The 15598-nt window shown below is 39.8% G+C and overlaps 2 protein-coding genes across 6 annotated transcripts in view; one reads left to right on the forward strand and one right to left on the reverse strand.

Annotated features, from left to right (window-relative positions):
* mitfa (melanocyte inducing transcription factor a) overlaps window positions 1–1388 on the forward strand; it is a 39797-nt gene extending 38409 nt beyond the window's left edge. For all 5 annotated transcript variants that reach the window (XM_033625815.2, XM_033625816.2, XM_078173517.1 and 2 more), the window contains one exon: window positions 88–1388. In XM_033625815.2, coding sequence (XP_033481706.1) covers window positions 88–489 — 402 coding nt within the window. In that variant the 3' untranslated portion in view covers window positions 490–1388. The remainder of the gene's footprint in view (window positions 1–87) is intronic.
* Window positions 1389–6321: 4933 nt separating this feature from the next.
* On the reverse strand, window positions 6322–11556 carry eevs (2-epi-5-epi-valiolone synthase). The gene is made up of 5 exons (XM_033626049.2): window positions 11352–11556; window positions 8639–9272; window positions 7604–7843; window positions 7150–7402; window positions 6322–6934 (listed from the first exon to the last, which is right to left on the reverse strand). The coding sequence occupies exons 1-5, from the start codon at window positions 11492–11494 to the stop codon at window positions 6837–6839; spliced, it is 1368 nt and encodes a 455-aa protein (XP_033481940.2). The 5' UTR covers window positions 11495–11556; the 3' UTR covers window positions 6322–6836.
* Window positions 11557–15598: the final 4042 nt, after the last annotated feature.

The following is a 15598-nucleotide window of genomic DNA, read 5'->3' on the forward strand; positions in this document are numbered from 1 at the left end:
TAAAGTAAGATGGGGAACATGGTAAACATTTTGTTTGCTAAACATCAGCATGGTCATTACATTTTGTGTATTTCTATAATCATGCAGGAGTTGGAGATCCAGGCCCGTGCTCATGGTCTTACAGTGGTGTCATCCCCATCTGTCTGCACATCAGATTTGATGGCCCGAGCCATCAAACAGGAGCCCGTCCTCGGCGACTGCCCCGCAGATCTCTACCAGCACAGCTCGGCTCCTGACATGTCCCCTCCAACCACACTGGACCTCAGCAATGGCACAATCACCTTTGACCAGATTCCCACAGACACGGGCGACCCTGGTCCTTATGGAAACCCCAGGACCTGTAAAATAAAGGAATTGGTCAGGGACACCCTGTCGCCAATGTCCCCAAGTGATCCCCTGCTGTCCTCAATGTCCCCAGATGGCTCCAACAATGGCAGCAGCCTCCACAGTTCCAGTTCTAGTATGGAGGAGAAGGAGCATGGCTGTTAGCATATTGACACTTTCTACTTGTAGCATCCCATCCATGAGGCACCTCAACTAAAAGTGACTCAAAACTATCCACGTCACTGAGTGGATAAACTCAGAGGTAATTTTTTGCGGATTCATTGTTGAACTCTATTGTTCATATGCTGTATATTAATGTGACTGAGGCATTTCAGTTCCTCAATTGTACACAGTATTTTTACATTCTTCTAATCTTGATGCTGTATAGATGGACTGTTGACAAACATATAAAAGATGACAAATATGATGTCAATCTGCTGTCACAGACTGGTCAACTTAATGACTTTACTGTTTATTTTTGTCTTTAGTAAAACTAGGGTTTTCATATTTGTCACAAATATACTCTGTAAAAAGTGTCTATGGCAGAAGAGATAAACTAAATATGTGAAAAAGTGTTGGTAGTTAAGTGCAAAAAGTGTATCACAATTATCAGAAACTCAATCAGCTTCTTGTAGACAGAATATTAGATTAGTGACTCAATCTATCGTACAGTGTTAAACCTCTGAGGGTTACATGCCAAGAAAATGCACAAAATATTAAAAGGCCCAGTGTTTAGATATAGTCATCTAGGCATCTAGGCATCTAGTGGTGAGGTTGTGGATTGCAACCAAATGAAACTCCTCCAATGTGCCAACTGGTAGAAGAACTACTGTGGCTGACATGAACACGCAAATGCCCGTATCAAGCTGGTATTGGTTTGTCTGTTCTGAGCTACTGTAAGAACAACATTGCGGACTCCATGGAAGACGACCTGCTCTGTATGTAGATATTAACAGCTTACTCTGAGGAAACAAAAATATGCCAATTCTTAGTTTCAGGTGATCATACACAAATGAAAACATATTTATGAATATTTTATTTCATTTTACCTAACAGAACCCCCCCCCCCCCCCCCCCCCCCCCCACACACACACACACACACACACACACACACTGGACCTTTAATATAGTAATAACAATAAATATTAAAGGATCAAGTATTGTATATTACTGCCTCTTAATGAATTGTTTCTAAACAAATTGAAATGGTTTTTGTTTTTTTACCTCATTTTCTTGATGTATTCAGAAGAAACAAATCAGACATTAACCATATGAAAAGTATTATTATTGTTATCATTAAGAATTATATTATTGTCATTTATTTATTTTGGGTTTTCTTTTATTCACTGAGAGCTCATTTTGTTTTTTGAAGGTTGAGATTTTCAGTATTGACATTGCTTTTCTCTGAGGACCTTTACAAATTATGACTGCCTACAAACACGTAATTGATCTTTCCCTATTCCAACATTTATGTACACATTTCGATGACTATAAGCAAATTAGACACAACAACTCTATGACAATAAAAGGTCATATTACCTTGCATATATAATGTGCTACAGTTTTTTAAACTGTATACGTCAGGTTACAAAAAGAAAAGAAAAGAAAAGAAAAGAAAAATACAACTTTGTTTTGTGTCCACAGATAACGCAGATACCTGGTCCTGTTAAACTTAAAGAAGTCCTGACATAATACATCATATTACTTTCTTTAAAATAAATGTTCAATGAAACTGATTAATAAATCAACTAAAATATGATATATATGCTAACAAGGGCTCACAATATATTAATTGATTTGCAGGCACTGATCAACTACTGATTTCATCTTTATTTTGCATAACTCAGAGCTGAGGAGATGCGTACAGAGGGGAATCCTCTAAATTCATTTTAGGAACTCATTGTTACGTTATGTGATGTGTTTGCTCATGCTTGTTATCTCTTGCCAAGATTGTAAATAAAACACGTTCTTGTTGTGTGTGATAGATGCATTGATCTATTTACCCACGAATATGTATATCACGTGTGGGATAGCATGCCTTATATCAGACTGTAGTTGGGATAAAAGACCTCAAACATCAGTTCAGTGATATTTGTTACTCTACTATGATGTATATATATGTCTATATATAGATGTAATTAAAAAAGCGAACTTATTATTCAGCCTAAGAAAACTGAACTCAGACTTAAATTATACAGTTTAAAGTCCCCCTTCAGACATGTTTCAAGTACACACACACACACACACACACACACACACACACACACACAGAAACACATACTGCATTTAAAATAAAGGCAGCAATACTCTGGTCTACTACTGTGTCTGTACAATCTACATTTACAGTCATCAGTTAGGCTATATAAAATACTAACAAAGTAGTGCAAGAATATGCACATATTGGCGGGTCAAAATGATCTCCACTTCTTCATCCTCACCAACCCTTTTCTGACCAAAGCAGCTAGCACTAGCTTTAAAAGTTGCCAGAAGTCATCAGATGATGGCATACGCTCATTTGTATGATGGCAATGTCACACAACCATTTGCATATTGATTACATCATTGTACATTGAGGGCAGCAAGGGAGAAATCGAGGTGAGCCATTTAAACATGTAGATAGAGAAATCTCTGTCACTACAGGAACTCCATGTATTAGCGATAGCAGTATAGGTGCTGCTTGTGAAAGCAGGGAGGGAGTGCTGGTGTTCCTTATTATACTCTTAAAGGGCCAGTGTGTAATACTTGGCATGGTTTATTGTCAAATCTGAATCTGAATCTGAATATTCTACCCATTAATATGTTTATATAAGTGTATAATCGCTATAAAATAAAATTTGTTTGGTTTTCGTAGCCTTATAATTATGCTTTTATATATATATATAGCAAGGGCCTTGCTTTAGAGAGGTTGCCATCTTGTGCCGCCATGTATGTACGGCAGACCGAGCGGACAATCCAGCCAGCCAGAGAACGCGTTTCGCGTGTATAAATAAACCAACAAAGACAGCGGAAGGAAGGAAGGAGGAGGAGGAAACAGCAGAGAGTGTTAGTAGTTCGTCGACAGAGAGTAGTGAAAAGTTTTTTTAGTTATAAAGTTTGCGAATGGACCACACTTACCACGCAACAGGAGAGAATGAACCCGAACCGTCATCTGCGAGGAAAAGAAGACGCAACTTCACTCCTTGTGATGCACTCTCTGCGGCGCTTTTCCTCCTGGTGATATATCTCCCCAACGATGGTAGCACCAAATCCCATTCTGTGCAGCCAAATGGGAGCGGAGGATTCAGCCTCTCGTCTCGCCCGCTCAGCATCCAAGTTCCTCATCTGTGTGCTCCGGCTCAAACAGGTATGGCTCTGGGTCTGTGTCCGCTACAAGAAACTCTTCAAAATTGTGTTCAAAGTCGTCCATTGCAGCAACTATAGTCCGGAGATATTGCTAGGCTAAATAAACAGCTGAGCTCTGTTTACAGGCTACGCTGTCATTCAGTGTGTGGGCTGGAGATTGGTTGAGCAGAGAGGGGAGGGGGTGCCTGCTAGGTATTGTAAACAAGTATGTGTGTATGGAGTGTGTGTGTTACGCTAGAAGAGTCAGAGTTTGGGACGGAGTCTTTTACCCCCTGGAGTGTTACCGGAGTTTCTGGAGTGCTCAAATAAACGGGCCTTTTTCCCGAACGCTACTCTGGTCTCCTGCTCGTGAGGGATTCAATACAATATCGTAACATGGCTTAGATTTCTAAATAAACATTCACCTCGTCGCTAGATAGACCTACTCCTGAAAAACTCGTGTCTGCGCAAGGCTTTTTGTCCCTACGAGGCCACCATCATTTACCCGACGGGAGGGGTGAGTGAGTGAGCCCGGCAATCTAGAATTTGACCACTGATGTCACTGTTTTCAACCCATTTTACACACTGGCTCTTTAACAGAAATGGAAGCATTTTACAACTCTGCTGAAGTAGGTTTTACAGAAAAATTCTCAGCAAAGCATTTGAAGGCATTTGTATGGTGGCCCTGAGGGTCAAAAAACAACAATATTTCAGAAAACACACATTAAAAAAAAGACACTTGCCCAAACACTACAGCACTGCAGAAAACACCACATTTGGTGAGACTCAAATCAGAAAAGGTTGGTGCTATTGGACAATGATTTCTTGCTGCTGACTGGATGCACTGTCAGTCTGTGACAAAAATATGCACTCCCTCTGTTTGAGCTCTGGTTGACTGGATGACGGCTGGATGACACATTGGACTGGATGACACAATGCTCACTCTCACAGGTCAGGAGTACAACATAAATAAATCTTTATTTACTTCTAAACAGTGTTGCCAACTTGATGACTTACTCGTTAGATTTAGCAGCTTACTTTCTAAAAGTGACGGTGACAAATTTCACTTATTCATTTATTCACTTGTAACTTATTCAAATCACCGGGGCAAAAGCAAGAAATGTAGTCAGATAAATTTTATTGTATTTCATTCCCATGCATGTGGTGCAAAATAATCACAGCTCACAGCGCCTCTGCTGAACGGGGGAAAAACCCTCTGGTGTGCTGAACCCAGCCTTGACAAGACTCCACAGTTATATCATCACAGGCCTGTTCCATTGCCTCCAATAAACCACCCGAATTTTCTTCTGGATAAATAAAGTTCTATCTAATCTAATCTAATCTAATAAAGTTTCCCTGGTGTAGGTCTGTTGGTCATAGACCTTCCACTGCCATGCAGAGAAGAACTCCTCTATTGAATTCAGGAAGTAGCTGTAAGGTGGAAGGAAAACCTTGATGAAGCACTGGTTGATGGTGAACCACTCATGTATCAGGACAGCACGGTGAAAGCTCACATTGTCCCAAACGATGACATATCTAGGATGCACTGCTTGATGATCCAGCTGCTCACACACAGCCATAATATATACTGTAGACCACCCAGAAACCTAAGGAGATATTCAGTATTATATGGCCCCAGGTTTACATGAAGGTGGAGAACCCCCCAGTTACTTATGGCTGCACAAAGGGTGACATTGCCACCACGCTGGCCAGGGACTTCCACAATGGCACATTTAGCACTTATGTTCTTGCCTCTCGGCCTCCTTTTCACCAGATTGAACCCTGCTTCATCTATAAAAATATATTCATGGGGCCTTTCCATGGAATCCAGTTCACTGCACTGCAGATTTATGTAAATTACAATATAGTAATATTGTAATATTGCCTTTCTAAAAGGCTTGTCAGCCATGCCTAACAAGCCTTTTAGAAAGGATACTCAACCACCACTAGTTAGACAGGTAGCTTGATTAGGGGGCTCTGCACCAATTTATGGCTTGTTAAAAACGGGTGGAATTACAAACCAGGGAATCTAAAGCTGGACTAATCAATATCAGTTTGGTTCAGTCTCACCACTCTCATCAAATTTTTTTACAGGAAGCAAAAAAGCTCTGATAAACCTGCCCAACCTGCCAAAGGGAAAGTGACTATTGGCCAGAGGATTGCTAGGATGTTGCTCTGCCTGCTGAATTTGGAAATAACCAAATGTTTGCTGGCTTAACGTTAGCCATATTAACTTTGTCACAGCTGTGGGTTTGTTTGTCTTCTGCCCTGTACCCTATCTTTTTTTTGTTTTTTTTACTTACATAATGTTTTTCACATATACATTGGTTGGTTGTGAGTGACTGGGTGATTTTTTTCCCCAATGCTAACAGAATAGACTGGTCCAGTGAAGCCATCTTAGACCAACTTGGATGTTAGCTGCCCCAAAGCGTTCTTGAGTAAAAAATAAATCAAAAATAATTAAGTGTTACAATCAGTAGGCTAATCCACAGTGCCTCTTACCTTAACTGAAAATGAGTAGGACTACTGGATGGCAGTATCTTTGCTGTTATCACAGTATCAGGTTTGTGTTACAAATGTAACTTAGTTACATGCGATTGTTAAAAAAGTTAATGAATGGAGGATGTCAATATTAACATCTGTCAGTCTGCTACCCCATAAAACACACAAACACAGTTATTGATAAATGGTAAAAATCTTTAATGGGACATGTTTACAAATATATTTGACACACATAATAAGAGAGAAGTCTGCAGGCTGCTTGTTAATACTTTCAGCTGGTGCTATTTATAGCCCACATGATGTTCAATAACAAAAAAAGTGTCAACTCTTACAATCTTTTCTAATTTGATCTGTTTTACATGCCTTTGAAGTTCACTGACACCTTTGGCATTATTTAGTATTGCCACTATTTGCAAAGAGGTAAGAACACATGCTGAACAGAAGCCTTTATAAATAAACTTTAGCAGTGCTTTACCTAATATGGTTACCCCACATTTGGCTCTTGTTGCCATATTGTGAAAATACTGGAGGTGAATGCCATCAATCTGAACAATGACTGTTGACTAGAGGACGTCAATATGAACAATGACTAGAGTATGAAACCAGAAGTACATATTACACCTCCCTACAAAATGTAATCATTTTCTCTTAAAACCAGACTGAACAGATGCAGTTGTGATACGGGCAGGTTAGGAGTCACAGTTTCTGTCTGCGGAGATGCTCAGCTCATCACACCATTTTGCATAAGCTTTGTGCAAAATCTCACAAGATGCTTCATTATAGATTTCTGAAATGACAGAAAGGAAAGCAAAAAGTTTATGCTTTAAATATACCAAACAAACTGTGTATTACATGAAGCTGGAAAAAGAACTAGCTCATACAAAAACTCTTACAGGAAAAAATAAGTTGCTTGTCAGTGCATTAAAAAAAACCAAAACATACAAGCTAATCTGGTGCCTTGCGTTTTCCTGGAAAGGACGGTCTTACTAATGTGATTCTTACCTGCTTCCCCAAGACCAATAGGTAGAGGCATTCTGACCAGGCCTCCCGAATGCTTCAGCCTGTCCTGCAGAGACTTCTGTATGAGCTCCATGGTACACGCTTCATGCCAGACAGGCAGCTCCAAGCCCACCATGCAGCTGATGATTCTTTGCTTTTCATCTTCTGTCAATAGACCACTCTCTTTGGACACGTAAACCATGTAAGACATATCAATGTTTACTGCCTCACCATGCAGCAGAGATGGGAGGACCTTCTGTGTTAAACAGAGACAAAGATAACATGAGGATGTGGTTATTTGTCACTAAAAAAGGAATGAATATCAATCAACAAGACTCACAGAGAATCAAATGTACTACCAGTATATACACTGTATATATACTGTGCTGTATGTTGAATAGCATGTATCAGCAAAGGATTTAAGTGTTCAGCTATGTCTGCCATGAGGATCACTTACCATCTCTAATTCTGGGCTGATCAGGTGCCCGAAGTCCACAAGTCTGTTTAAGTCATCCTCCCAAAGGTTTGGGGCAAGTTCCTCCAACATGGTTACGATGGCTATATGAGTTGCTTGCGATGCAACCTGTAAGCAGTTGCATCCGTATACACTGTTGTCAGCCTGGAATTTAGTGTCCAACAGCATACGGCCGTGTGTCTCAAGAAGCTCAAAGAGGCCTCTGTGTTTCATCAAGGCCATCTGCAAAGTACCAACAAAAATGCATAGAAAACTTTAATTAGCAGTTCAACTACTTCTACTACTGTTATATCCCTTTTCCATGCACACAGAATGGGTTCCTGTTCACTCAACAAAGTATGATGCGTTCGGAGCATCTTGACCAAAAATAAATTGGTTTGGAAGTTGAAAAATTGGTTACCAGTTGGAACCAAAAAAAATGCAGGATTTCCTTGACCTTAAGTGTGAACAGTGACTAAATCAGTGAGCGTGTAAATATTCTACAGATTGGAATTAGAGGATAGAGTCTTGCAGGTATTAGTCTTCTACTTTTTTATCATAAATACTTGGTTCATGCATGTTTTTTGATTTAAAAAAAAGGCAAATATTGCATCCTTGATTCTGATGGTTCTGCTCAAAACTACTGAAAACGTGGCCTGGTTCACTAGACAGCACCAAGGTTCCAAGAACCCCGAGCAGAAGTGGTTCAAGAACCAAAGCTAATTTAAAGGAAAGGGGTATCATTGGAATTTGAAACTTCCCTTTGATGACTCCTGGATTAGTCTGCTTACCTGGCTCTTTTGTACTTTGCACTGCTGCGCATTCATGAACCAAAATACTAGATACTTGGAATACTTAGAAACCCCAGACCAAGACCATTCCTTTGCACTTTTCATTGCACTTGCACAGTTTAAATAGGGCTCTAAATGTTAATTTTGTTATGGATCCTGTCCTGCTGATGATTACACTGATACCGGAATTGTGTGTGTGTGTATTATCTTTGAGGTAAATATTCCACATCCAGGGACTTTAATGTACCTTTAAAATCTCTGCTAGCCCATTGGAGATGTGTCGTCGTGGAACAGTTTGTATGAAGGACAGGTCAAGGAAGGCGGCGGCAGGTGGGATGTAGGCACCCAGCTTGTTCTTGCAGTTTGCAAAATTGACCCCTGTCTTTGCTCCCACACTGGCATCAACGTAGGAGAGCAGTGTGGTTGGGACCCTAATGTAAGGGGTGCGTCTCCTGTAGAGTGAGGCAGCCAGGCCCACTATATCCAGGCACACCCCTCCACCAATGGCAATGATGGGCTCTGTGCGGCGGTCAAGGGAGAAGTTGTTGACCTCTTCTAGGATCTTCAAGGCCATTGTCATGGATTTGTTCTCCTCAGTGGTGGGGAGAGCTAAGATCTTATACAGGACATTGTTGGCCTGAAAATATTCAGTTATTTTGGAGCCATAGATTTTGTAGACTTCTTGGTCGATGACCACAAAGCGTTTGATTAGCTTGTTTGATTTTTTAATGTCCTCCAGCTGTTTCGGGTCAGTGATGTGGCCCAGCAGCAGTGTGTCGTTGCTTGGATCCAGCAAGTTCCGGGTCTCAGTTACCTTGTAAGTAAAGACGATGGGGCTGACCACTGTCCAACTGGTGCCATTTTCTGTGATGCTCTCATAGCTGCCACACAAAACACATTAAAGAATTATTATAATGGCATGGGTTCAAATTATTGTAGATGTTTTAAAGGTTTTTTTCTTTTTCTGTCAGTGCATTGCACTTCATATGCTCTACTGCAAGTTTATTAGGTACACCCTAGCTAAAACTAATGCAGTCCTATAACAGCCCTCAACACACAAACGTTATTGTATTTGTGAAATAGATGCACAGGATGTACAACCAGTGACAGAGGCCTTATTTTTAATTTCTGAAAGCACAACAGTGACTTCGCTCACTTCACCAACGAGCACCATTGGGGGACTCGATAAGCCAATCAGCACAACAGCTGGGGCTAACGCCATTGTCAAGCTTTTGTCAAGCACTGTTAAGCAGAGTGCTGGAGCCAATGGGGGGTTAAAAAACAAACAATGGCGAGGTCAATATGCAAGATAGATGCTGTCAAGGCTGTGCTAAATCAACATGTCCTCACAATATCCCCCAATATGAGTTTGTTTTACTTTGCTCTTGTCTACTCTGAAAACCCCAACATAACAAGTATGTTGGCATGGCCACACATCAGTGTGGACTTAAAATGAAGTTAGATTCAGATGGACACGTGGATCGTTAGTGACTGGGTAGGGAAAATCAAATTCCAATGTCAGACTGAAGATGGAAATGAAGTGAAACAAGTTGACAATTCTGCCTGAGAAAAGGCATAAGTGACTTCAGTATTTGAAATGAATTATGAGGCAACAGGATGATGACAGCAGGACACGGACACTTGAATAAAAAACAAATCTGAAGAGAAACATTTGAACTGCAACAAAACTTATAAATTAAAGATTAATTTCCAACACATTTTTAAAGTACCTATGACAAACTGCAGCCAAATCAAATTGTCTATTGATATCAGCAACCTTTCCTCCAGTCTGAAGCTCAACGACCACATTTAGCTAGAACACAGTGAATATCTATCTGCACCCCCACTAAGAGACTAAACAAAAAATTCTTTCAAAAAATGTTGTGCCTGTTTTGGCTGGAAGCAGATAAAAGAAGTTATCATCAGACCATTCTTTTTGCAAGGAAGCAAACAAGGAAAAAGGACCCCCTCGAAAACGAGGTGATTCACCTCAAGGGGTTTATCCTAATAAAATAAACTTAATCATCAAAAACACTAAAATATTTCTCTCCAAAAGTCACAGGATAGGCAGATCAACAGTTTTTGCTGTGGTATTTCTCAACTTATTTTTTTCTTTAAACCTGGTTTGAGACAGCACAGTACTTTTGGAGGCCCCCATACATATCATAAACTCATGTTCTATTTTTGAAAAGTGTCAGTCTGACTGGCAGTAAACATCAGAATAGACATGTATTCTAGAGAAGCACATATTGACCTTTTGTTTGACCTCATGAGGATTAATGATTATATTGGTAGCATTCAGCACCGTATCCACAGAGGTGCTGCAACGGTTGTTTAAATGTCAGAATGACCTGCGCAAAGCGTCTTTTGGTGAGAGGTCAAGGAATGGTGGCATTACACAGCATGCAACCTGACACCTGAGGACACAGCTGAAATGCAATCTCCTATCAGGATGGTTAGTTTCCTGGAACTTTCTTAACTACAACCACAATTTTCTCCCTAACCTTAACCAAGTAGTTAAGTTGCCTAACCATACTGTTACTGCTTTTTTGCCCTTTCCACCAGATCACACCGTGCATTATCAGAAGAGTAGCAGAGATATGCTGAGTATATTACAAATAAAAACTTGAGATAAAACTTGAAATAAAAGAGTGAGAGAGACTGTAACTAAAAAAAACAGTCACTGGGAAGAAACAAAGAAACACGTTCAGTGATGCTTTCATAATTGTTATGTCAACTGTGCAACAGCAAACCTTTAATCATGAAATTCATTTAGAAGAGAGTCAGATATAGAAGAACCCTTTTACATAAGACCACTGAACAAATGAAAATGAAGGCAAAGAGGAGATAAACAGACCCAATATCATACATCACATGTATTTTGTGACTTGCCACTTGTATTATTCTCTGTAATTACAGTCGATTAGATTACTGTGGGTAAAGTACAATGTAATACTCACATTTTTGCAGCAGAGACACAGTCAGCTGTGTCATTACTGACCTTCTTTCCCAGTTTGCGCTTCCAGGTCCCTTTGACCCGCACTAAATTAAACTCATTTTTTTTTTCATTGGTATCATTATCCTCCAGACTGACCTTTCCCATTATTGTGGTGATGAGTGTATGTTACAGGAGTGAACAGCCTTTACACGATTCCCACTGCAGGACTCTTTAAATAGAGTACAGTATTTTGAGGATGCCGCTTACACAAGGGAGGAGCATTGTCATTCAGTCTGCTTCACGTGCAGCAAGCATGTGCTGAACCGTTATACAAATTTTGTGTAACTGTGAGGTAACACCCACCCTGCTGCCTAAAAAAACCCACTTACTTTGCATCAAGGCACCGTATTACGTAGCTTCATCGCATGTTAATCATTAAATTAAGATAAGTGTCTTCATGGTTAAGAGAATGGCATAACACATTTAGTTTGCAAATTATATTCATAGGAAAAAGTACATAACTTGAAATGGAAACTGATCCACCCATAATTATTCAGTTTTAGAATATCCCTAAATGATAAAGTTACTACTTTTTTTTAAAGATTTTGAAAAGAAAGGGGAGTTTGGAGATTAGTCTGTAGTTTTTGAGGACTGAAGGATATAGATTCTGTTTTGTTTCTCAGAAAGTGGCTGGACCACTGCATGTTTGACAGAATGGGAAATGTAGCACAAAAAAAAAAATCTGAATTTGAAGCGAGATCTGCAACTGATCCCACCTCCACCTTTGCTCTGCCCTTCTGCCCGCTATCCTTATACAGTATCTCTGATATTAGCCTACCTTTAATAAGCCAGAGTGAGGACAAAGGCATATGTTTTTTAGTTTTGACTGGTTGAAACAGTATAGTTGAATAGTGAGACAAGCTCCTCTGTGCTAACATGAAATGGTGCAGCCTTAAATTAAAGCTATAGAGAGTCTCCCACAGTTTATACCACTAGTTAATACTGGTAGTGATGGGAGCGTCTCTATAGGCTTGTGCAACCTAGTGGCCGGGAGGCCGGAGTGAAGAGGATTGGGGCAAACAGAGGTAAAAAAATTATTGCCCTAACATTAGATATTATGGTGTTGGAAATAGAGAGACCTGAGTTAGGAATTAAATGTTGGGTATGGGTTTGATAAATTTGTAAACATATCAAATCTCAGTAGCAAACATGGATGTAGAAATCAGATAATTGACTGAAGACAGAGAAGAGCAAAAGTCAAAAGTCAGAAATTCAAATGTTTAAAATGGGCCTATAGAGATAATGGAAAACTTGAGGGCAAAGCAACCCCACCACCCTGTGCATGTGACCTCGGTTATTGAAAGTGAGAGTAGCCTGAAGGAGTGGCTTCACCTTTCATAATCCCTTGGGGTGGCGATTATGAAATATTCATATTTTGTAATATGCACATAACACATAACATGTAGAGGCCTGTGGCAGCCCATATTACATTCTACAGGACTTCAGTCTGAGGACTTCAATAAGTCCTCAGACAATGGCTGCTGTCCTAACCACCCTGCTAAACAAAACAGTGTCTATCGTGGGATTTTTTTCATCTCTTTGGGTAAAGGAATTTATCGACTATCAGAATGACTACTCACATGTCTCATATTCAGACACACAGTAGTCAGTTTTCAGAGTTACGTATATATAATATCCCAGTTTTTAGCTGAACAAAGCTGCTGTACCAGTGCCTGGTGCCAGAATAAAGTACGGCCTTCAACCTGCTGTGACGTAAAGATACAGATAAAAAGAGCAGCCAGAGATTTGAATAAAAATAAAACTGCTCTCTTTGATGTAATGTAATGAGATTGGTAAGGACAGCAAGGCCAAGGCCACCACAACTTCGATACCATTGTCTATTTCCGGTCATAGTCTCCTGCCACCTCCCCTGTCCCAGTGGTCCTCAGATGTGTGTGCCACAGCACGCAGGCGTGCCATGGGATTTTGTGATAAGCACACATTATTATTGCAATATATAACTGGGCTTACACAAAACGTTATGAAATTTTCAGTTATGTATTTCAATCAGCATGTTGTGCACACCCATTTCCTAACAAAGAGGCAAACTCTAGTTGGAATATGTAATTTAACAGGATTTAAAAAACCTGGGAGGAGGAGTCATGCTCCCCCCCCCCCCCCCCCCCCCCCCCCCCCTTAGCCTTGGGCAAGTGGCATCTGCATCTTTTGACACCCCGGACACATAACATGCAGAGGCCTGTGCTGTGTCAGCATCACATTCCCACCTGCGCTTGAGGGTAGATTGTGGAAGTCCAGCCTTGACGGATTGGAGAGAGACTTGCAGTGTAGTAGAATCCCATTTTAAACATACAAACAACCATGAGTTGTGAAATAAAGAGTTGAACTTTGACACATTAACTAACAGAGCAGCGCTGTCCTGAAAGTATCTTCAGTGCAGCCAGTAGTTGAAAAAAGATGACTGACTTTGGGGCCCTGTCATCCCCATGATATGTCATTAATTGCAGGTTGTCAGGGACCACAAGGTGGTACTGGCCTGAGCGAGATTCTAGCATCCCTTTGAAAACACATAATTGTAATAAAACATTACATATTTTTGGTGATAATAAAAAGTGCTATTAGAAAGTGGATATAGGAGTACCATTTTCTGGGAATAACACACACTCAGTGTTATACAATGTTTCTCTGAATCACCTGTGCTGGGCTAAACATACAAGATAATGTTATCACTCACCCAGTAAAGCTGCAGTTAAGTCATGGGGCTTTGCTGCAACAGCTTTAATTGGTCTGCATCAACCAGAAGCCTACAGTGGCTAATGTTTGCTAACATTAGCAAACGAGGCTATGTACATTAAATTAGTGACCTCTGGGGCTCCAATCCTGAATGTTTTCCCCAAACCTTGAATATTTTAGGTTTTTACAGTACTTACAACTCTTTATCATTCAGATGTAAATATATCGTAAAACTTAAATTAATAGTCTGGGCTATTATTTGCTTAACTCACTGAAATCAACAGGCCTATATTTGGGACAAGCATCTACATGGGAAGTTTTTTAGTTCGTTTTGCACAAAATTCTGGCTCAGCAAAGATCAGGAAATATGATCAAATTGTTTACTCAAACCAGTATGAATATTCTTGTTTAAAATTAGGCTTCAGATAATGTATGAATTATGAATCATTGATTTGACCTAGCTTTGACAGACAGATCATCAGAGCACTCGAGGATCACGGCACCTGGCATACTGACACAACACCACTTTATCCTGTTAAAACAATACTTGCAGCTTGGATTACTTTTAATGAAAAACTCTTGATTCTTCTAATCTGAAGACCCTTATGGACTAAAGAAATTTGAATAACTTACAGGGTAATCGAGGAATGGACACATAATTTGAGATAGACAACAAACCGGTTTTATGTATCTGAAGAACTTCTACAAAAAAAAGAAAAAAAAAAGAACTGCTTGGCAACCAGATCATCATTATTGATATTTATCTCACATGTTCATTGGCCAAAACTGCCCCTCAATTACAATCAGGGAATACCCACACACTTGTAGCTTTTCAGGTGCAATCAATCAATTGATGTGTAGGTATAAATAGCAGAAATCACAGTCCATAAAGATGCACAATGGTTTATTTGGTGGCTGAGTCCCGAAAATTAACAACATCTGGCTCCACCTCTGGGTCACTGTTCAGCAAAACTTAGATGGTTTTTCTTTAAATCCCTAAATGTTCTGGTTTGACTGAGTCTGTTCTAAAATAAGCTCATCGGATGCTCAATGAACACAGAATCAGCCCCGTACAATTTTTGTTGCTTACAAATGCTAACTTAGCTTTGTGCCTTTTCTAGTAAATAACTGAAAACACAATGATTACCATGTACTTATTTGTATTCCATGTTAACATAATTTCAATTAATAAAACTCAGGTAAATGCTTTGGTTGATTTTTTTGAGTGCTCCTTAAATTTGTTATCTGATATCACCTGTTGTTTTGTTTGACCTCAGAACAGCCTGACTCTTTGGTTAACTGTTAAAATAAAGGGTGGATGTGGTGGTATTTGTTGTAACGTTACTAGACAATGCGGTTCATATCAGCTAACGTTACATTTAGCTTGCTTATAACTTCCATGTCATCATATATTGAAGTGAAACAACGTCTAACAAGTTGCGGTATATTCTCTAAATAAAAACAAAACTTACATACCTGTCGATTAGGAAAAGGGCCAACTCAGGATCAGTTTTAAAA

The sequence above is a fragment of the Epinephelus lanceolatus genome, chromosome 1, assembly GCF_041903045.1.
Source record: "Epinephelus lanceolatus isolate andai-2023 chromosome 1, ASM4190304v1, whole genome shotgun sequence".
NCBI classification, from domain to species: domain Eukaryota; kingdom Metazoa; phylum Chordata; class Actinopteri; order Perciformes; family Serranidae; genus Epinephelus; species Epinephelus lanceolatus.

Excerpts from the sequence above, each read along its gene's own strand:
- eevs (XM_033626049.2), bottom strand. The coding sequence starts at position 11,494 with ATGGGAAAGGTCAGTCTGGAGGATAATGATACCAATGAAAAAAAAAAT. Across the intron at positions 7,403-7,603 it reads TCAGCCCAGAATTAGAGATG|AAGGTCCTCCCATCTCTGCT; the intron begins GTAAGTGATCCT and ends TGTTTAACACAG. Across the intron at positions 6,935-7,149 it reads TATTGGTCTTGGGGAAGCAG|AAATCTATAATGAAGCATCT; the intron begins GTAAGAATCACA and ends CTGTCATTTCAG.